We start from the raw sequence: 23,532 nt of genomic DNA on the forward strand, positions 1-23,532 counted from the left end.
TAAAACAGATTCAGAAACTGCAAAGTATAAGGTACTGAGCATGAGGGGAGAAAAATGATTCAAAATTTAATTACAATAAACACAGTAATATTTTTATCTCAGGTTTAGTTAATAATTGAATTGTTATTATACATATTCCATACCCTTTTACATGTGAACTGTGTTGTGCTGGTTTTGTCTGGGACAGTTAATTTTCTTCATAGTAGCACATATGCTGCTGTGTTCTGGATTTGTGACCAAAACAGTGCTGATAACATGGGGTTGATTTAGTTACTGCCGAGCAGAGCTTGCAGACTTCCAAAGGGATATCCCACACTAAAATGTGTCATCTCAGCAACAAAAGAGGTGGCAGTTTGCAAGGTCTGCCACTCCTCAGGGACTGGCCAGGTATCAGCTGGCTTGTGGTGAGCAACTGGGTTTTGGGTAAGGGTTTTGGTTTATTTTATTATTACTTGGTTTCGTTTCTCTTGGTTTCCTTCTTTTACTTACTAAACTGTTTTCATCTCAACCCACTTTTCTCACTGGTACCTTCTGATTCTCTCCCTCATCCCTCTGGGGAAGAGTGAGGGAGTGACTGGGTGGTCCCTGGTGCCTGCTGGGGTTAAACTACAACACGTGAACAAGCACTGTGCCTGCAGCATAACTGAAGGTGTTCAAAGAGAAGTGGCTGGCAGAGGAGCACAAGGGCACATGAAGGTATCTAACCAATCATTTTGAAAATGGAAAATGGCTAATATTACAAGCAGCAAGGCTGCAAATGTAAGTGTACACTTTTAATTAAGTGCCAGATTTCAACCGCCTATTAACATTAACTTGTCTGCCTGTGTGTATGCATGGGAACAGACTAATTATTTTATGAAATATTATTCTTTTGTAAAGAATACATGCTGTACAATGCTCACATTTTTTTCACAATATTTATCAATGTCTGAGTAATTCATTAAGCATCAGAACATTCACTTTCACACCTTTGTGCCATGATGGGATTTTACTCCCATATTCTAAAGAGAAGGCAAATTTAAATTCAGTGTCCAAAATGTTAAATTCCTCCCACATGCACAACCTGAATCCCTTAAAGTATACTTAGGCTATGCAGTGCTCAAAATCATGAGAACAATTCTTACTGACTTGGATGGAACTTTAAGACTGGTGAGATGAATATTGTCAGGAATAGCTTAGGCATACCTGAGTCTATCTTTACTGGAGACAATGTGCAAAATGACCACCTGAGGCCTTTTTTAACAAGTTTTCTATCTTAAATTGCAACTGTGAATGCTCAGGTCTTCTGCAAACCACAGTCTAGGATTTCAGATTTGGACAAGCAAAGAATGGTTTAAACAACTTGCCTAACACCACACACAAATTTCATGTCAAAGCAGGGATAGAAGCTCATTTTCCAGGAAAGTATTCTTCTGCTTTAGTTGTGAAATCATTCTTTATGCTGTATCCCCTACTTCAGTGACTAAACAGTTTTCAGCTTCTGCAACAAAACAGGCCAGGCTTCTACTGGCAAGAGTTTCCTTTACCACCCACTTTCTGATTCTTACCATCTGTGTCTATTTCCAGAAATACTCTTTAAAGGTTTACAGTTAAAAAATGTATTTGTGATAAAACATTCAGTCATACCTTACAAGAAACTTGGGAAATATTAGGAAGGAAAGAACAATTGTGTCTGAGGCTTTAAGGGCTTGGAGATAGGCATCCACTTCTGTGCTTTTAAAAATATTGTCCACTCTACTAATTACTGCTTTTCTGGGCTCAGAGACAAAAGTGATTTCACTTTGATATTGCCAGTATTGCTGGCAGAACTCAACCTACTCTATGATGTTCTTTTGGATCTGCAGATCCAATTATAACTGATATTCACTAATGTGCTCTAAGAGATGGAGGAGTATTTCTTGACCTGTTTGTAATCTAAGTTGGGAAAATGCTTTCACAATTTTACATAGTAGAATTCCAGATCTATGTAATAGGAATGTATGTTTAATTTCATAATCCAGAGTTGTTATACTGCACTTACGTGTGTAAAAATATAGATAAAGTGAGACATTATGTGTTTATAACATACTATACTGAGCACAAAAGGCTTACCATAAGTAAAGATCTCAGTAACATGATCTGAATCCTTCTAGTTCCCAAATCTCTGCAATTAGAAAAAAAAAGTTGCAAATTAGGTTTTTTTGCATATCTTCAAAATATTACCTAGACATCATCTAACAACTGCATTTCTACAAGTGAATACAGCAGTCTTGGAAGGGATGCTGGATGATCATAAATAAAGGGCAAATATCTCCAACTGAGGTGCAATAACTAAATGTTTTTGGAAGAGACATTTACAGAAAGGCTTAAAAAAAATGGAGCTCGTGTAACTGAAGAAAACAGTAAACTGTATACTGTAAAGCAGATCTAAAATTCATGTTTCATTTAGCAATCCCTTTGTATCTAAAACATTCAACCACTACAAGCTTGACTTTCTTTTCACAAGCAGCAGCACTCAGAATTTCTTCTGAATTAAAATGTAATTGAGTCTTCTTAAGAAACAAGGACACCTCTTATTTAAATCAGACCTCAGAACTCTGAGACTGGAAAAAAATTATTCGCAAAATCAGTAAGGAAAACTGAAAGATCCCTCAGTTTTGGTATCACAGGAGGGTACACAGAACACTACTTAAACTGTTCTTCATCTGTTTTCATTTTCCGTCTGCTGGTACTAAAAGAAGCCAAATAGCTAATGGTATGTAGTCACTACTCTTGCAAGATCTTACGAGATAAAAGTGCACTTGGAATAAATTGCTCCATTCAAAGAGACTCTCTCAGGACAGTAAAAAAGGTACAAACCACTTTGTGCATCAGTAGCATAAAGAAAGAGCAAAACTATTCACAGGAGTTGGCCCCTGCATAACAGTGGAAACTTTCACCTACAGGGGCTGTAATCCTGGCTATTGTATCATTCAAATGTTCTGGGTAGCAGAGACGAAAATTTCATGCAATGCAAGACTGTATCAGCAGTCACAATGCCTGCTTTATTCAGAATGACACATACACATCATACTAACACACTCAGGCACATGTTTACACAGAACCCCATAAAAAGAAAATTGTGAAGTTAAAAAACACACCCCCCCAACTGTTAATCCAAGCACAGAATTTTACATGGATTTGTTCTTCAAATACCTTCTTAATGAGCGATAACTGCCTGGCACAGACAGATTTCTATCTTCCATGGAATATCATCCCATGCCACAGGGGCACAATACTGTACGAAAAGCTACCAAGAAGCCAGGAGAATGACAATGACTTCCTACTTAATCTAGCAGGGGACCAGTTATGTGGTGCAAAGTGTCCATGCACATCTGGAAAGAACAGCTGCAGCCTCTTCAGTGACTTTCCCCATACTGAGGAAGCACAGTCTTTTCAACATAATTATTCACGTTACAGGGAAAAAATTACTTCAGTGTATGCCAACTTTTTAAATATGGATTTATTACAGAAATCTGACCACCTATAGTTTTTTCCTATTTCTAAATAAATAGGGAAAATTTAAAACAAATTCACTGGAATTTCTACAGTTTATTTCTTAAGCTGAAGTCAGCTTGAACAGAATGTATTAAAAACAAAAAAATTTGAAAATTATACAGCTATTTGCAAAAAGGTAGACATAGTTTAATTTCCCTCATTCCCAAAACACACATGTAAGAACTTATGGAATTAACCAGCATTCACTGGATAATTCTGAAAACATTTGTACAGATACAGAGAGAAGAAATGTTTTAGTGCAAAATAATCTTGATTCCAATCAGGTATTTTCTATCAGTATCAAGTCTGTAGGCTGATTTCATATTGCTGACACTGCGCTTGTCTTGGTTCTGCATAGTATTTAATACAGCCCCTAAGGAGTAAGGATTTGCATTTCACTTTTCTTAATGTTTTTCGCTTCATACTTTATCAAGAATCTAATTAAAAATGTAGGATATACAAACCCAAGGTGGCTGGTATCCAGTGATTGTGAAGTCCCCAAAACAGGTACTTTGCCCATAATGAACATCATAATCTCTGATCTCTGGTAATCTGGGAGATTGCTTCCAAAAAATCCTAAATAAAAATAGAATGAAATCACAGAAGAAAAGATAAATAGGGCCCTTCTCTTTATAAGGAAAGCCTTATAAATACAAGGAATATATTAACAAGGTCAAAATAGATGAGAATAAAATTATGATTTGTTTTAGGCCATAATCTCACATGTTCATTTCTGCTGAATGCCTTTACAGAGTCTTTTTGTGACATTTGCTTCCAACTCTGAATCCTAAAGCTTTCTAATTTTATCCTCCTCTAAATATACCATTTTAAAATTACATGCGTGGCATCTGTTAATTTGTAACTAGTGAGGAGCTGGAAGTGTTCCTCACGGTACACAGCGCTGTTACTTTTGTCTGTGAAGTCTCCATTAAGTGTTACAAGTGAGGGGACAGAAAGCCCAGACATACAAGTGATATATGACTATTGCTGTACTGAGGGACTGACGATGCAAGCAGCTCCTGATGGGAAGCGGAGCGCTCCAGGGAGGTCCACAAGGTGCACAGGGGGCTTTTCCTGAACCAAAGGAACCCAGGGGAGCAGAAAGACCCACCTGGAGCCCACAGCCTGCGCCACAATGGCTGAAGGGGCCTGTGCAGGGCCAGGAGAAACACCAGGCACACACCCCCTCCCCAGCCTTAAAAGAATCCCTTAGGGGGTGCTAGCAACAGTTGACACACAAGGAGGGTGCTGTAGCTCTTCCAGCTCGACCAGGGAGAACTAGTTTCTACCCACAGAAGGTCCTGGCCTCTCTAAGACCTGCACCCCCCAATGGCAAGTTAAGTCTGAGTCAGCAGGGTGCCCTGGCAGCTAGGAGGGCCAACCATATCCTGGGGGGCATCAGGCACAGCATCGCCAGCCGGTCAAGGAAGGTGACTGTCCCGCTCTGCTCTGCACTGGGGTGGCCCCACCTCCAGTCCATAGTTGTGGGCACCTCAATATAAGAATATCAAACTATTAAGAGGCTGTTCAGAGAAGGACAACCAAGATGGTGAAGGGTGTTGAGGGCAAGACTTATGAGGAGAAGCTGAGATGACTTGGCTTGTTCAGCTTGGAGAAGAGAAGGTTGGGAGGCACCCTCATCACAGTCTACACCTTCCTTGAGGGGGGCAGCAGAAGGGCAGGTGCTGATCTCCTCTCTCTGGTGACCAGTGATAGGACATAAGGAAATGGAATGAAGCTTCATCAGGGGAAGCTCAGATGGGAAAAGGTTCCTTACTGAATGGGTGGCTGGTCACTAGAACAGGCTCCCCAGGGAAGTGGTCACAGCACCAAGCGTGACAGAGCTCAAGGAGCATCTGGACAATGCTCTTAGTTGCATGGTTTAGTTGTAAGAAGTCCTGTGAGGAGCAGGGAGTTGGAATCGATGACCGACAGAAAGAAGCTTTACTTTAAAAAGTTGGGTTGTGGGGTTTCCAGCATTTTTTTTGGGGGGGGAGGTTAATATTTTAAATTGGAGTTTTACTGCAGTGATGAGAAATAATCTATTACATACTTGCTACTGCTCTAAAAAGCTTCAAGGTACAGATTAGTAAACAACATTTAAGTAACACTGCCCCTTGTTCTTTAAGGAAAGGAATACACATCATAAATGCAATGCAGTACATAATATCAGTACCACAAAGAGAAAATCTGAGAAAAGGGGAGAGGGTATTCCAACAAAATAATTTACAGAATTTGTTACGCCACTTACAGTGCTGTCCACTAAAGTACTTTAGTTGTTGTAGCACACCCGGCCATTAGGTGTCATTGTTGCTACTGTGTTTAACATCTGTTTCTACAAGTTTTCAGGCAGCTCCTACTAAAATATATTTTACTGTATACGATTGTTTGCAATATGATTTTCATAAAAGGACTAATATTAGTCCTAAGGTAGGGATTTATTTCTATATTTCAAGGGCCATATAATAATGTAACTAAAATTTAAGTCTACCAGCATTTTTAATTATCATCGAGCTTCTTCCCTATCTGCTCAGTTAGCATTTAAAAGAACAACCTTTCAGAAGACAAACACATAAAGTGAGCCTGAGAATGAGGCAAATACAATCAGAGACATCACACTTGGTATTATTATTTTGGATTCAAGTTGGTCCAATACCATCTCATTGTGAAAGGGGGAAAACAAGAGGGATTTTAAGTGAGCCTGTGTTACTGTCATTACTCACCAATTGTTTGAATAATTGCATTCTGGACAATCCTCTCATCGCTCTCCTTGGAGCTCGTGCTGAAAGCGGCACTTCCCGCTGAGCTGCGCCTGTCACCCAGCTCGAAGTCAACGCTGATGCGCAGGTGCTTCAACAAGGTATTAAACACCTCCAGAACTGTTGGGCCTGGAAACAACAAGTAACAGTGATTGCACCTGTCAAGGGAAAGATGTCTTAAGAAAATGAAAACTGACCTTTTCAATCCCTTTTCACAAGAAATCTGACTAAGCATAAAAAACCCAAGTGAAATTCAGTGTTTGAGGCGTAAGGAAGTTTTGAAGTGTGCCTACATCTTGATGTTTTAGAAATTAACTTGGAATCAGGAAATGCAATCAGATACATCTGCATAATCCATTCTGATCAAGTGTACTGGGTCTGGCCAGGATGGAGGTAACTTTTTTTCCTTGTCCATGCAGCTTTTGCTCCACCCATTAAACTGTCTTTATCTTGATCCATGAGACTTCTCACCTTCTGTCTACATTGTCTTAGTCCTGTGGGAAAGGGGAATGAGCAAACAGCTGTTGGCCAGAATCAAGCCACCATGCAAGTTTCAGATAAAAAATAGGAGTGGTTGCTGAAATTAAGCATCAACAATGGGTTAAACTGCAGGTACCCACCCCCGAACTTCAGTTATTTCAAAACCTGCTATTAAAATCCAGTTCTAAATATTGAGCTCTTTTCATCATACAGTAAAAGACTTCACAGGTCTGTGCATGCAAGTGGGTCTTATATAAAGAGAAAGGACAGGCTCAGACTCAAACTAATGAGGTAGAGCAATAATACTACAGCATGAGACCAAAAAAAATCAGAAGCAGAGCACATGTGTTTATGTATCTTCCTAACTATTTCTATTTCAAGGAACTATATCACACTTAAATTACATATTTCACCTTGTTTCAGCTGCTTCACAGTTATTAAGGTAAAATTTCTCAAAGGATCATTTTACTCAACTCCCACATTACCACTCAAGTCAGCTGTGTCAAAAAGCGACAGTGCTCTTGACATTCTGTAGTCACACACAGTTCTCTCAGACTTTGCAAACTTCTTAACAAACAGGAATTCCAGCCTTTCATGACTTTTTCGTTCAGTTCTTCAATAGAAGGGTTATGTAACAGTCAAACAATAAAGTATGTTTGAGTAATTTATCAGCACAAAGGAGAAAAAACGAGTAAATACAAAACCTTCTCAAAATAAATGCTTTCATTCAGTCTGAAACCAAAGCAAAACCGAGCACTATCCTGCAAATCTATCCTTTGACCTGATGACTTGAATTTAATACAACTTACCTATTGATCCTTTAGCTGCTATTGCAACTGCTTCCAAAAGAACCTGAATAATGCCAGCACGGACTCGTGGCGAGTCCCTTTTGCGGACGTCAAGGTGTCCAAGGATTTCTTGTATGACATGATGGGAATACTGTGCCTATTAAAAACAGACAGAAAAGCTTCATCTGTGACTTTAATGAGAATGAACTCATACACTGCTCAGCTACAGTCATGACCATGTTCCTGTTCTGCAACATTTTCATTCAGAAATTTATCAAAATTTCCATCAATTCATGACTAAACATGACTTCAAAAAAGTACCATAATAGATGAAGCTACACAGGTCCATTCAGCCCAGTATACAAAAGTTTACAGTCTTAAAATATCAAGGAACATCTACAGCACAGAAAAGTGTGAAGTGGTCCTTCAGTGAGCTAACTGCAGTTCAAGGACTTCAGCACCATTGATATAAATGCTGAGAAAACTCAGCTTTCTTCTACAAACCTGGACTGTTAAGACTTGATCTTCTGCGTGTCTGTTTGACACAAACAAAGAATCAGACTTGGATCATGTTTATCACAGACAATCATATAATCATAGAATGGTTTGGGGTGGAAGGGACATTAAAAATCACCCAGTTCCAACTCCCTTGTCATGGGCAGGAAACCTTCTGCTAGACCAGGGTACTCAGACCCACACAGACTGGTCTTGAACACTTCCAGGGATGGGGCATCCACAACTTCTCTGGGCAACCTGTACAGTGCCTCACCACCCTCACAGTAAAGAATTTCTCCATAATATCCAATTTCCACCTTTCCTCCTTCAGCTTAAGGCCACAATACAGGCTGCTCATTAATGAAAATCTTGAGCACAACACAGTTCCATGTGAAGTTGGCTTGTTGAGCTGTAAAAGCAGCACAGCTGTACTGGTACACAGAAATGACCAATTTGAGAGATCTATTTGTCAAGCACAATGCCAGATCAGTACAGCTATCCTAGTCCTTGTTCTGGAGCTTGCTGAAGGACCTCTGCACTACCTGCCACTGGAGTTATTTAAAGGGATCTTTTGGATTCTTTGACTTCATCTACTGTCTACCACTATCATGGTAAGGTGAGCATTTAAACCTCTCTCATGTGCTCAAAACATGCATGCAAGGAAAAAAAAACGCTGGAGAAAATCCTACCTGTATAGAATACATGATGATTTTAAAGCAGGAAACAGCAAATTCATTAGGATCCCATAGTCTGTGATGGTCTAAATGCCTGTAAGCAAAAATTAAGAGACCTGAAATAATGACATTCTGCAGATATAACAAATGGTATCTTAGGGTTTTCTCAAAATTCATCCCAAAGGGATTATTTACTTACATAAAACTTCTAAAAAATGACTTATTAACTCAGTGAGAAATCTAGAACTTAAAAAAGGCATTTTTTTTCAAGGTTTAGGATGTGATCACAATACATGTGGCTGAAACAGAAATACCTGAGCTTCTAGTTCCAGAAATTTAAGGAATCTTGTCACTCCAAAGATATGCAGTTAAGAATATATACTGTTTCCACACAAAATGCAAGCATAAAAATGGCTGTGACATTAGATGCTCACTTATGTGAGAGATATGCTGAAGAGGATGTTTTAACACTGCGACAAGCTTCTACTCTACAGAAGATAAATAATTTGTTTTTAATCACAAGCTACAAAATAATTAGGGCTGAATGTTCCATTCAGAACAGAGACTCTAAGAACTATTTTTCTTTTCATGGTGGTTTCATGAATAAAATATATGGAAAACAAAAAAAAGCTACTCTTTATGCATATACACCTTTACATCTGAAGCATGTCAACAGTTTCTGCAAGAAATATCAAAACAGAATCCAAATGATAAATGCACGGCTTTCTTTTTAAATGGGAGAGGAACCACAAATGACAAACCCTGTCAGAGTTTTAAGCAAATACAAGGAATTCTGCTTAAGCACTATGCTGAAAGGTATGAATAGGGCACACAAAGTTTTGCAAAAAGGAGATCTGAGTATCTAAAAAAGCATGACAAAAATAACTGCATTTTTCAATCTAGAAGACTGAAAGAAAAGGTAATTTTGGATGCATTTTAATTGCTATGATCTAGGTTTAAAAAAAAAACATATGAAACCCAACAAATTCACCAAAAACCAACAAACAAACAGGCCAAACCAACCAAGAAACTTTCTCACAGAAACTGAATTTAGGTTGTGTTTCTAAACAGGTATCTCAGCTACAGAATCCTTACTGCTCTGCCCTTTCTCAAGGAACTTAGGAAACACATGCTTCAAACAGCAAGCTCAAAAGCCCACTGGTGAAAGGAGTCAGTGCTCTGAACACAGGAGGACTGACTGGATGCTTAAACTTTCTCTGCCTAGAATATGGAGGTCTCAATTCACTCACTGGGCAGCTGCTCCCAGCAGTGACCCAGCTGCATACACAGGTCTCCTTCAAGCTTGATTAAACCAGCTGATACAAAGCCATCCTCTCCTGTGCCCTAAATTATCTTGCAGTCCACTGCAGAGCTTAAAAAAAAAAGTACTGCCATTTTGACACATTACATACCTTTAATAGAAATCCCTACAGGAAAGAATGTCAGGGATTTTAAAGGTATTTTGCCTGTCAAAATAACAACAGATTTGCATTACTAAATATCAAACCTGACTACCTGTTGGGGATAACTGCCTTTCTTGTGCACACTGCAAATGCACAAGGTATAATTAATCCTGCCTTGGGGTAGAAAAACAAACAAAATCACCTCTTTAAATCCTTCAGGGCATAGAGGGTATAATGTATTTATTCATGTCTTCTTCCTTCTTAATATAATTTCAGTACAGTCCATCATTTCTTGTACATGATAGCTTATTTTGGCTAACCTATTTTATTTTTGTCTCATCAAATAGAAAATCATACTCTCCACTATTTTCTCCTGATTGGAACTGATCCCTTAATCTTTCAGGGCAGCATGTGTTCTCTGTTACCCTTGACAGTTCCTATTTATCTGCCCTAAAGATCCATTCAGGCAGATTACGGTCAACCACATCTTATACCATGTTAAAAAGAACCAAATTCCTCTCAAAACAAGATATACAGTTTTCTTCTTCCAGAAAGGCCAAGTATTAGCTGCTTCAGGTAGATGAGCTGATGGGATGACAGCAGGGGGAAGATGACAGCCTAGGTTAAAGGTCTGTGTAACAGCTCAATGGGCAGCTTACTTTGTGTACCAGAATTTTCCTCCTAAGAACAGCAGTATTAGATTACTGTAGGTGACACATTTTAGTGATCATAACACAGTGTATTCAATGTAGTTTTGTTTTTGTAAAAGAGGCTAAAGGGTATTTTCAGCATGGTGCGTTTACTTCGTTAAAATAGAGTCACACCTTGACTCCTTTTTTTTTTTCAAATTACATTTATTTCAATAAAGAAGATCCAAGTAAAGTTACAAAAAATTTTACTGCTGGATTAACAAATGCCAAGCTGCCTTCCATTGAGATCTGTTGCATATATGTGGCAAATGTGCACAACTGGGTTTCTCAATTTAAAAGGAACAGCAGAACCAATCATGCAAATTACTTTATTGAGAGAGAGACAGCCACTAATGATCCCTGAACTCCCTCTCATTGTCACACATGCAAGCAATCCTTACAGTACAAGATGATAAACTGATACTGAGGATTAGAAAGCATAACTGAGGCATGCATGTATGGGAATACACAAAATAATCTGCTCACACATCATGCACCAGTCTGTTAGTATTTGAAAGCCTTGCAGAGATGATGTGATAACCGACAAGAAAGGAAATACAGTAAGATAAACAGTTTTTACACTTGGGAAGTTTTTTATATTCATTAGGTTCCTGGATCTCTCTGATTCTGCCTAATCTATTCACCTAATTCATGCTAAGTAAGTCTCAACAGCTTCTGACTGTTGACACAACACAGAAAATTTTTTCAGGTAATGTTAATATAATTATTTTTTTTACTTTCATTAAGCAATTTCCCAGATTCATCTGTCAGATTTCATTAAAAATTATTATTTGAAAGTATTTAGCTACATGAAGACATTTATAACCATGGAGATTTTCTACCAAAGGCAAGGAAAATTAAGGTCAACCCAAACCTGTATGAGGACACTGACTCCAGATTTCTACTATCTTCATTATTTTTAAATCCCTCAATCACTGAATACACCCAGTTTCATGATGACAGAAGCACTATTATCTCAGCTTTGCAAGGAAGTGATACCATGTTGCCTGATATTCCAGTGCCACATGAAGCAAATCTTCCAGTGGGGAATTGAATCTGTACCTTCAGTGTTAACATAAGAGGCCTTATCTATTGCTCCAGAGTTTTCTTAAAAGCTGTAAAATTGTTGAAAATTGTTAGGAGAAATTGTTTTCTAATCATAAGCTCAGTCAGGTTTTTCAATTCGATAAAGTACAATGGACTCGCTATCTTGAACTTTCATTCTACCTGTTGTGCTCACTCACAAAGTGAAGCTGATTAGATACAGCACTCCCTTTTTGTTTAGGAAAAACAGATTGAAATTGCATTTTCTGCATCTCTTGTTCTTCAAAAATACTAAACCTTTACAGCAATCATTTCTAAAAAGACACATTTGGCAATTCTTCCTCAGAATGAACACAAAAATGGTGACCACAAAGACTGTCTATTTATAAAAGAGATGATATATTCTGAGCACCTGGTCATTATCTACTGATTTCAGTGCAGTATGTGGCATGCTGAGGTGCACACGCTTTGAATACATCAGGCTTTAGACTTTCAACAGGAAAAACAGGTATGACACCTTCTCAAATCCCAAACCAAGCACTAACTCTTGTCTAGGGAATCAGGAATTATTTGTAGGAAACTTCCTTGATACTAAAATGATACAAAAGATTGCAGTTACTGCACATGATGATAAAGTTTCATGATAAACCCATCAAAAGAATTTAAAAGTGGTAAGAAAGCAGCTGCAATGTAGTTCCAAATAGTCCATTCAGACTTTTTGGCACCTAACTGTTCGCTCTGGTGGCAGGTATTTGAGGAATGCAAATTTTAAATCTAGGGAAGAATGAGTATTTCTTAATTAAACACTCAACTTTGCAACATTTAAAATCTTATCAGGCTGGTATAACAGGTACGTATGGAAAATAAGAGAATAGCATAGTTCTTTGTATCTAATGCTTTCTGGGGAAAAACAAAAGGATACAAAAATTTTCTGCCCTCAATACCAACCCTACCTTCCTTTGCAATTTCTGCTCTTAACAGCAGTAACTTGAAAATGACTTTTGGTAGCTTGAAAGTCCTTCAGTGTACTAATAAAATACTTAATACTTGTGGGAAGAACTAAGGCCATATAAGAGAACGTATTCCTGTAACAGAAGCATATCTTGAAAAATCTACAAGGAGCAAGCAGCTCTTCTCATCCCCAGGAAAAGCAGGGTTTGAAAGTGCAGAGCTTCCTGCAAAGATTTATGCCTAGAACACGTGAACTTTCATAGAAACACAGAATGGTTTAGGCTGGAAGGGACTGTAAAGATCACTTAGTTCCCAACCCTGCTGTCATGGGATGGGACATCTTCCACTAGACCAGGTTGCTCAAAGCCCCATCCAACCTGGCCTTCCAACTCTTCCAGGGATGGAGCATCCACAACTTCTCTGGGAAACCTGTGCCAGCGCTTCATCTCCCTCATAGCTAAGAATTTCTTCCTAATATCTAATCTAGATCTACCCTCTTTCAAGTCAAAGCCATGCCCCTATGTCCTACTGCTACACACACTTGTCATAAGTCCCTCTCCAGCTCTTTTGTGGCCCCATTTAGGCATGGAAGGGGCACTAAGGTCTTTCCAGAGCCTTCTCTTCTCCAGGTTGAATAACCTCAACTCTCTCAGCCTCTCTTCATAGGAGAGGTGCTCCAGCCCCCTGATCATCTTTGGGGCCTCCTCTGGACTTGCTCCAACAGGTCCATGTCTTTCTTACGCTGGGGGCCCCAGAGCCAGACACAGTACTCCAGGTGAGGTCTCACAAGAGCAGAGCAGATGGGGAGAATCCCCTCCCTCTTTGATGCAGCCCAGGGCACGTTTGGCTTTCCGGGCTGTCAGAGCACATTGCCAGGTATTGCTGGGCTGTTCATCAGCAAACACTCCCAAGTCCTTTTCCCCAGGGCTGCTCTCAATCCCTTCATCCCCCAGCCTGTACTGGTTCTGGGGATTGGCCTGACTCAGGTGCAGGACCTCATGCTGAACCTCATGAGGTTTTCACAGGTCCCACCTCTCAAGCCTGTCCCCGTCCCTTGGGATGCCATCCCTTCCCTCTTGAGTTTGACTGCACGACACAGCTTGGTGTTACTGGACAATTTTATGAGGGTGCACTCAATCCCACTGTCTATATCACTGACAAAGATGTTAAACAGTGCTGTCCCATTACCAACCCCCGGGGAGCACCACCTGTCACTGATCTCCACTTGGACATGGAGCCTGGAAAACCACCCTGTACGCCATGACCCTCTGCTCTGCTGTGCAATGTGCCTCAACAGAGCTGGGAGATAAATGTCTGCTTTGCAACAGACATTTAACAGAGGTGAAAGAGGCAGACTTAACTCATCTCAATGCTTGTAGCTTTTTTCACAACATATTTTTAAGGAATCAACAGGGCAAACGCAGAGAACTGAAAAACACTGGACTTGACTTAGCAGTATAAATTGCAACTTTTGTTGTGCTATTTGTATTTTACTTGGTTTGTCTCTCCACTGATTGCAACACTCATCTATGGGAAATTATTATCTTGAATAAACAGATTCACGTTGAAAAAAAAAGGCCATCTGAGGCAACGATCTGTCCAAACCATTGTATTCACTTCTGAAATCAGTTTTCTCTGTAACTAGCTTCGAGTTAATATACAGGCAACAAAGAGGTGAGATGAAAAGAGGAGCAATTTTTTGAAGAAACATGAATGGAATCCTTTGGGTTGAAAAGGAGGAAGGAATTTAGTGCAACAGAAAAGAGGATGAAATAAAGAAAATCTCTTAACACGTCACAAATTTTTAACTTACGCAAAAACTGGTCTGACAGCATTATTCATATTTCCATAGGTTGCTCGTCCTAGTAGTTCTCTGAAACAATTCTCGGCCAGCAGAGCAGGATTTTCCTCTTTCTCTCCTCCTGTTGGAGAGGATGGAGGGCCTATTCTGCTGAAATAAGACAAAATACATTGCTTATCCTACTGATTAATATTCAGCTTCCTTACTGTACCCATCCTTCGTACTAAACCACTCATGAGTCACACTCTTGATCTAGGCAGAAATTGTATTTCAAATATGCATCAAACCAGAATTCTGAATAAAATATTTTATTCTCTTATAGCTGGACTATAAACCCACTCAGTACTAACCACTGTATTAGTATACATTTATATGGCAAAACCAAAGGCTGCTAATACTGAGTTAAATTGTTAAATTGTTACCCTCTCCATTTTGACAAACCACTACCTGTTGCCAATGATGAACAAAGGCTGTGAAACCATGAAAAATGTCAGGCAGAATCTTAGTCATTTTGTTGGGATTAATGATCTCATTCACCTGCCCACTACTGAATCCATACTGTGTGGGTGAGTGTTAAATGAAACTCCAGTACTTCTGCACAAACAGATGGTTTGTGAGTTGAAAAAAAAAAGTCTGACTGAAGTAATTAGAACATTATCACCCACACAGTTACCTCTAGATAGGTAGTGCAGAAGTTGGTCACCTTCTAACTGGTGTCTCCCATCATTACAACAGACCAGAGCACAGCTTAACCCCTCAGCCAAGCTGGGGGTGCTGGGGTAAAAACAGTTCAGAAAGAAAGCAAACAGTTCCCCCTCAGGCACCTCCATTACTTATCAAGAAACACTGTACCTGCAGGTGGTTTAAACATATTATAGAAACTTAAGTGAGGATTCATTCACCTACATTAACATTATGCACCTATGCATTAGGAGATTTATTTTAAATTGCAGAAATCAGTACACTAAATCTTTAAACATTATTTCAGCACTGCAGCTAAAATTTGTGAGATAAATATGTTTAAAAATGTTCACCAAGAGCACCTTTAGTTAAGGTTCACTCTTCAGCATCATAAAACCTCAGCTTCAGAGCATTATAAAAAGTTGCAAACTGAAATACCACTAGTCAAATGAACATGTTGACATCATAGTTGTAATATATCTTCTGATAGCAAAAGATTTTCTACTGTTTCAATACTACTGAAATCTAAAAGCAGCAATATAAAAATCCTGTTGCCTCTGGTAACATCGGTGTTTCAGAATTACCACAACATTGTCAGCTTGTCAGATTTTAATAACAGAAGAGCCTCAGGCACCCTGTTATGTAAGTAAGGAAAAATACTTTTACAAATGCACCATGATTAGAATTTTAAAAGGCATGACAATTTATATATAATCCACCACGAGTACCACTAAACTACAGCTTTATTCAACTGCTGTGCCACTTAATCTCCCTTTTTTTCCCCCCCGTATTGCCTAGAATCACATCTAGGCAGATGGGTATCCTTCTCAGCACAGAGAAGGTACAAATAACACTGTAGGTACTGTCATTCCCATTGCTGTTTTGACTGATTCCCTAAAATGCAGCAGCATTGCAAAGGTAGGTGGGTGGGTGGGCGGGCAGGAAAAAGCAAGCAGCCTGCAGAACACACAGAGCGAGGCTGTCTGGCAGAACGCCAGTTAAAATGCAGTAAAAGTAAGTTATGTTTTAAGTGCTTGTATACGCAAACCTACAGAAGCTGACTTCTCAGCCCTGCCTGGAGTCTTATTTTAGAACAAGTTAAAGGATGAAATTGCAATCCAGTATTCCTCATATAAAACATTAGTCTCTGACTGCATAGGAACATTCAAAACTATCTTGAGTTGTCTGTAGGAATCACATTTTATTTTGAACAGCACCTACGTAAAAGTGTTTCTCATTAAGTGTTCCTTGCCATTATCGATGAAAGACAATGAATAGAAAACTATGCTTTTTAGTTTTAGGGAAAAGCTTCATGCAGCCTCTCAAGTTTCCATTCCAAATGAGCAATTCATACTCATTTTGTTTCACTGACTTGGCTTTTACAGAAATATCAGAAAACATCTGACAAATCCAACTTCAACACTTAGAAAAAATACTAGTTTTCCTATGCATCTAGACTTCTTGTATTACCACAGGTCCAGAGGGTTGAAAATGCACTGAAATGGGCAAGAGCTACTCCCTTTAGCTGCTCTACTGCCATTATTGTGGGTAATCCCTAACAGAAGAAGTGGCAACAAGGAAATGGAAGGAGGATGTGTTGAAGTTCAGCAGTTTGAACAGCAAACACCTTATCAAAGGCTTGAACTGGCTTAGAGAAACTCAGCATCTCAAACATTAGACTTCTTTAATACCACAAAACCAGGATTGGCCAAAAAAAATGACAGGACACGTGAAGTAAGACTTAACCACCACTCATGAGCAGAGTAGCTGCAGGATTGTTTGACTATGATTTACTAACCCTGAGAAAAAAATACATTCTAACCTACCAATAAACCAGAATTTGTATGAACATTACAGATATATTAGAAGGATTCAAAGTCAAGTTTACAAGTGCTAGAGTGTCCTTCTGCCTGAAACAAGGCTGGCATGTTTAGCCAGTGAATTACCAATTTCATTACATCCCTTCCCCATTTTAGAGATGCACATAAATAGACATACAAGTCACGTCATGTCTGATAGACACATAACTAGACTGTGCATTCAGACATATGAACAAATAATGGCATCCAAGAATACAATTACCTTTTTAGAACGTTTAAATAGTAAATTCTTAACTCCAAAAAGTGTCTCTTCTGACAGGTACTCAGAAGAATCTTCAATTAAGCTATTACGGTTCCACAAATTAAAATTACACTGACCTTTAAAGTAAGCTTTACCTTACATGTATTTTAGCTTTAACCAAAAATCATTCTTTTCCATGGACCCAAGTTGGGGGTATTTTCTGGAATTTCTGCTCTTTCTCAAATAATGCTTTGATTCCATCTGCCAGAACAATATGCCTCCTACTCCTACTCTTCAAGATGTCTCTGTTTGTGCTCCACAAATATGAAGTCACCCATAAAATGAGAAATTCCGTGTAACACCACTTAGGGCCAGCAGATCAACAATTTACAAATACAGTTTTCAGCTTTTCTGTCATATGCACATCATACAAGGCCCCTGCTCACCACTTAGAAAATCATTAGTCTTTTTTTTTTCTGTTGTATGTGCATTATAGAACAAGATTCAAAGAGACAGTTCAGATATTTAAGTAAGTTACTTTTTGACAGATTTGTTTTTCTACCACCACTATTGCATTGCTCAACAGATGATAAAAATCAGTCCTGCAGGACATATAAACTGATCTGCTATAAGTGGTTAATCCGAATCCTACTTCATTCAGCTTTCTATCAGTAGTTAATTTATTTTGCTATATAAAGGGAAGTGCACACCTGAGGGCTCTGTAAAGAGTAACATAGGAAAGGGCCCACCTGCAGCCAGGAGCCCTCTAAGAGCAAGCAAAGGCAAACCAGATTCTCCTTGTTCAAACAGCACCTTCAGAAACCTTAGTCTCTTATTCAAATCACTCTTCAGATGTAAAATTCAAGTAGGTATCTCAGTACATATTGTCTGCGCCCTCAGTTATATGCACAGATATAACTGGACAGACAGACAACTATTGATCTTAGTCATTTAGCCTGAAAATTTGCTTTAGAGAAGAGACAGGTACTGGGACTCAGAAATAAGAGAAGAAAAATAAGGCTGAGGAATGGAAAAACAAATGCCACCAAAACTCAAACCAAAAAAATGAAACCTGACAGAAAGCTCAGTGAAAGCATGAAAAGTCTGTTGCTATAGAAAGGCTGCTGAGCCTCTTGTCAAGCAAGTTTTGAAGCAGCTAGGGTTGGACATGGAATGAATATTTAAGCTTGCCTGCACAGCTGAAGTTGGTTTTATGGAAATTTCCCAGTGCTACCAATACACAGTTTTTACACCTACAGAGTATTTAACCACAAATACAGACTTTTCAATTGTAAAGTGACTGGCATCTCCTCAACTTTAATAATCACAGACACCTTTTTGAAGATCTTTTTGCATACCTGGCAGGTACTGTGCCTAGGAGTCATTGAAAGCAAAAAAAGAGTTTCTATAAGTAAACTTTAAATCCTTACTTTATGTACTGCTGCAGCCAGGACAGACAGTTGTTGCTAATGGTTAATGGGAATTAAACCTTCAATTTTTAACAAATATAAGTAGCAAAGTCATTTGAGTCACCTAAAAGCCTGCACATAGTTATCTCTGCATCTGATATTATAAAACACTATTTTACAATTTGTATCAAGTCAAAACATGGATATACAATTTCTGGAGCAACTTTTAGGCCAATAGAAGCTAGAACAAGTGAAGAAGAAGAGGTGGACACTACTTTGAGACAAGAAACATTGAGTCGTTATGCAGAGCTGTGCTATCAGTTTCAAGGAGCCTCAGCTAGTAAAGGTTAGTTGTTGTTTCCACTAAAAATAAAAGAAAAAGATATCCATCACAAAAACTAAGCCTAGATACTGCTTAAAAAAAGCATGCCAGTGATAAGGAACAAAATTACCTGTCGATATCTTCTATTTTCTGCATGTTGAACAGCAGTGATGGTACGATCTTGTCCATGTGCTGAGGTTCCCATATAGTTGCTCGAAGTTCATCGTTAACTGTTTTTCGAACCACTCCCTGAATGCCCCTGATTCCAGCAATTCGGATCCTAAGGAAGGAAAAAAAGGAATTACAGAGAACAAGAAACACAGCACCTCCTAGTACAGCTCTTTACCTACTGGGCAGCAGTAATTACGTAGCGTGGAATTCCAGTAGGTTCTCACAAGCAGCAATCAGGAAAATTGGCCAATTCAGTAAGGTTGCCCATATTTTCTCCAAACCCTTTTAAAGCCCATAAGGAACCTAACAAAACAAACAACTAAACAGAAGATGACCTGTCAGGATGGAGTTGACACTGATCAATGAAGACTCAAACTGTGTATACCACCTCTGACAAAAGTCATGAACTCTTCCCCAATTTACTCCCCCCGTTGGTCGAAATTTTGTGCAATTTCAACCTATTCCGGTGCTGAAGAAAAACGCTGTGAAGTGACCACAGCACCACTGCAGTAACACCTGGCACAGCCATGGGATCAAGTCCTTAAAATTTGAAATTAAGGCTACAGATTAATCAGAAAAGATCTCTCCAGATTTCTTAAGGGTTCAGAAGATGGAGAGTAAAGAATGATTCTGTCAGTTTAAGCCCAATGTATAAAAGGAATCACCACTTTTATCCTAAAACTGTTTGAATGAAACCAACTGAGAACTAATCAACAACAATGAAATAATAAAAAGAAAAAAATAATTTCAATAAAGGCCTTGGTCTAACTTCCAGCTGTTTTCACTATTTTGTTAAACAAAAATAGCTTGCAGGAAAATCTGTGCAATGAAATGAGTAGCAAAATACTCTTTTTTGAAACGGTAATAACGTGTTAGCCATTATAATAAATGGTAGAAAGAAAATTATACTTCTTGAGAGTGGTACAGCTGCCAGGTGAAATAAGCACAAGCTTCATTAAAATTTGAAATTATTTCTATCAAAATCTATACCTCATTTTTTAAATCTTGATTTCAGTATGGACAACACACAGCTAGCCCTTGCTCAGTCAAATTCACTGAATTAAAATATTTGTAAGATGAAATACAGAGGTAACCAAATTTTATAATTAATATTTTTGTTTCTATTTCGATTTGTAAATACTTAAATCTGTAGCCTCCCATATTTTAGCTATTTTTGAACAAAATCATGTACATTGAATATGGATCTGATGCCATTCTAGACCTTTTGAGATAGTTTTAATAGGATTATATGCAAAGCAGGTAAGAAAACGGATTCATAAACAGATAGAAAAGCACTTGATATTGCTGTACTACAACTACAGTGCAGTATCTAATGTTGAGTTTTCAATATTAACAACCTAAGATTGACATTTAAGACCCAGAGCCTTCAGAAATCTACCAATGAAACTTTTTTTTAATTATTAGATCTTAAGGCAATCAAGATTTGCTGATATTGTGGCTTTAGATAAATTAAATACTAGCACTGACCTCCCCTGACAAAAGGGAAATCTCACTTACTGGGGAGATTCCAGTTCAGGCTCAGAAGCCCACTTTACCTGACAACAACCACATGTGTAGGTGAGGTTCAAGCTCCCACTCAAGCCACTCAGTTCAGTGGAACCTCACGTCATGCAGGTGAACAGCAAATGCAGATGTCTGGTTTAGGATCAGATGAACTACCCCGTCCCCCATCAATGGTATTGACTGGTTGTGATACCTGCATTTAGAAATGTCCTCTGCAGTCACAGCTGATTGTTGAATTACCTCAGAACCAACAAACCTGCCGTGCCAACTCCAAGAATGATTGCTGCTCACAAAGATCTCTTTCTTAAAGAGATACATTTAAACTGTCTAGGATGATGTGGAAAAAGCCATATTACTATACATTTGGTTACCCTCAGTAAAAAAAAAATTTCACATGTGGGAAAAAGGCCACACTTTTGTGTACTGGAGCGCCACTAGCACTAATTTCATGTTCTTACTATTGCACAAAAGGATGAAAAGTGTGTGTTGAAGTAGTGAGGAAAGTGCAGCATTAAATTTCATAGCACAGGAAAGGTTTCATTCCTCTAAACAAGGCTCAGACAGGGAGTAAAGCCAGGATTACATTTAATTTAAGGTCATGTATAATATTATGTCACTCAGATGAAATTCCTCCCTGTCTAAGGGTACATCAACATGGCAAACTGAAGCACAGATAACAGTGCAGGCTGCCAATCTGGAGAGCAAAAGGTTAGCCCAGTTCTCTTACTCCTAGAGCAATCACAGTTTTGAGGCATTTTACTCTGAGATATCCTTGTGACAGGTAGATCATACTTGATATATGAATCAGGGATGTCCTAGTCACTTAGCTTATTCCATATTCCAGTTCATTACCAATATTAGCTCTCATTTGCAAGGGGTAATGGAGGTGAAAGTAATGCTGAAAATCCTGAGTTGAGCTTCATGTCTGAACCTCTTATGAAACGTTTTACGGTCAGTAAGTAGTTGAACATTTCTGGTTTAGTTTCACTAAACCTAAAAATATAAAATATCCAAAAGCTCATTGAAACCTTTATGAATACTATTTGCAACAATCAGCTTTAGGTAAATACACTGTACCTGACTGAAGCCTAAGTTATGAGGTAGCTGCATGATATACCAGCTTCACTGGTGACACCTCTTTAAGAAGTTTCCATCCCATTTGCCCTTTGGTCCCTGAGTACAAGTCCTTAAAAAATGGATGGCGTAAACCCAAATCTTCCTAAAGGGAAAGCTGGTGGGGGCAGGGGTAATGGTACAGGCAAAGCAGGCAGATTTAATTCTGACCTATTTAAGAGTTTACAGCAGAACCCTATGCAGAGCAGTAGGGCAACAAATAAAATGGCAGCAAATAACTAAATATAAGGAGGAATTATTTTGGGGGTTTATGTTTGGGGTTTCTTCCTCCTAATCAATGTACACAGTATTCATTCATTTTGAAAATACAGTTCACAGATTTCTGAAGCTGCAAATTTCCAGAAAAATCCTTATGCACTGCAGCTAATGTAACAACAGTACACCTGAAGGGTGGAATAAATGCTCAGCACGCGGACTTGTCATAGTTGGATAAACAGTTTAAGGCACGGAAACAGAAAAAACTACTACAACGGAGATGTAAATAATATAAACCGAAAAGCCTTATGTTTTCCAAAATGCTCGGAGTTAAACACCGATTACCGATTCCCGTGACGGACACATCCGCCAGGGGGAGCCGCAGGAAAACAAACCGCGGTGCTTCCGTAAGAACGGAAACATTTGGAATTCTCATCCATGCGGGCGCTTCAGCTTCACACACGTGAGCAAACTTCAGACATCTCAGACAATTCAGTTTTAATGCGTAATTCTCAAATAGCAATCTCCAAATATGCTTTTGCTGTTCATATAAGTAGCCCAGTTATTTCTCAAGTAAGTTATGAACTCACACATTTACAGCAATAAGCGGTGCCTTTCTGGGGAGAACCCACACAGTCTGAGAGGCACTAGTCAGGCAAAATTACACTGAAATATTCTAGGAATGCCAGCTACCTAAGATTTGCAATATTTGGTGCTATTTAAAAAGTCAGACTTTCATTTTCTTCCTGTGAACCACTCCATTAAATACCCTAATAAAAACTGTATTACACACAATATTACTGTGTCAAGACAGTTTTCTGTAATTCATACAGAGTGCACTTACTCAGTTTGTATTTCTGGATCGGGGTAACACGAATGACACATGGCACTGAACCGAGACACAAAGAAGTCGTAGCGTCTGTGATAGGAAGGTGTGTCTTCCTCAATGTTGGCAAATTTGACAAACTGGAAAAAGAAATACATTTTAAAATGTTTTTAGTATCAATTTCCCCAAATAGAACAATGAGTACTAAGCTTCATTTAAGAAGCAACATAAACCATCTGTATTAATGTACGAATCTAGATTTGACAACACTTTAAAACTTCAGAGAAGAAAAATCTGAATTAGAGAATTTTCTTTTTAAAGTCTTTCCACTAGAACTTCATTTAGATAATGATGAAAGGGTGCAACTACATGAAATACAACATACTATGCAATATGGAAACATCTAACACTTCAACACTGAGTGTCATCAATTGGTAGAATCATTAAGGTTGGAAAAGACCCTTAGGATCATCAGGGCCAACCATTTACCTAACACAAGTCCACCAGTAAACCACATGTTTAAATAACTCCATGGTGACTCAACCACTTCCCTGGAAAGCCTGGTTCAATGCTTGATACTATTTCAGTGAAGAAATTTTCCCTAATATC

The 23,532-nt window shown here is 38.7% G+C and overlaps 1 protein-coding gene across 7 annotated transcripts in view; it reads right to left on the reverse strand.

The window, feature by feature from the left end:
- EFR3A (EFR3 homolog A) overlaps nucleotides 1-23,532 on the reverse strand; it is a 76,813-nt gene that overhangs the window by 19,567 nt on the left and 33,714 nt on the right. For 6 of the 7 annotated variants that reach the window (XM_018076667.1, XM_018076660.1, XM_018076672.1 and 3 more), the window contains 8 exons: nucleotides 22,942-23,063; nucleotides 19,204-19,353; nucleotides 14,613-14,750; nucleotides 8,728-8,806; nucleotides 7,565-7,700; nucleotides 6,240-6,404; nucleotides 3,981-4,092; nucleotides 2,092-2,143 (listed from right to left, as the gene is read on the reverse strand). In XM_018076667.1, coding sequence (XP_017932156.1) covers nucleotides 2,092-2,143; nucleotides 3,981-4,092; nucleotides 6,240-6,404; nucleotides 7,565-7,700; nucleotides 8,728-8,806; nucleotides 14,613-14,750; nucleotides 19,204-19,353; nucleotides 22,942-23,063 — 954 coding nt within the window. The remainder of the gene's footprint in view (nucleotides 1-2,091; nucleotides 2,144-3,980; nucleotides 4,093-6,239; nucleotides 6,405-7,564; nucleotides 7,701-8,727; nucleotides 8,807-14,612; nucleotides 14,751-19,203; nucleotides 19,354-22,941; nucleotides 23,064-23,532) is intronic. The other variant, XM_018076642.1, reaches the window with a different exon arrangement.

Source organism: Manacus vitellinus, unplaced genomic scaffold, assembly GCF_001715985.3.
Source record: "Manacus vitellinus isolate BGI_N305 unplaced genomic scaffold, ASM171598v3 scaffold_1_pilon, whole genome shotgun sequence".
In the NCBI taxonomy this organism is placed as follows: domain Eukaryota; kingdom Metazoa; phylum Chordata; class Aves; order Passeriformes; family Pipridae; genus Manacus; species Manacus vitellinus.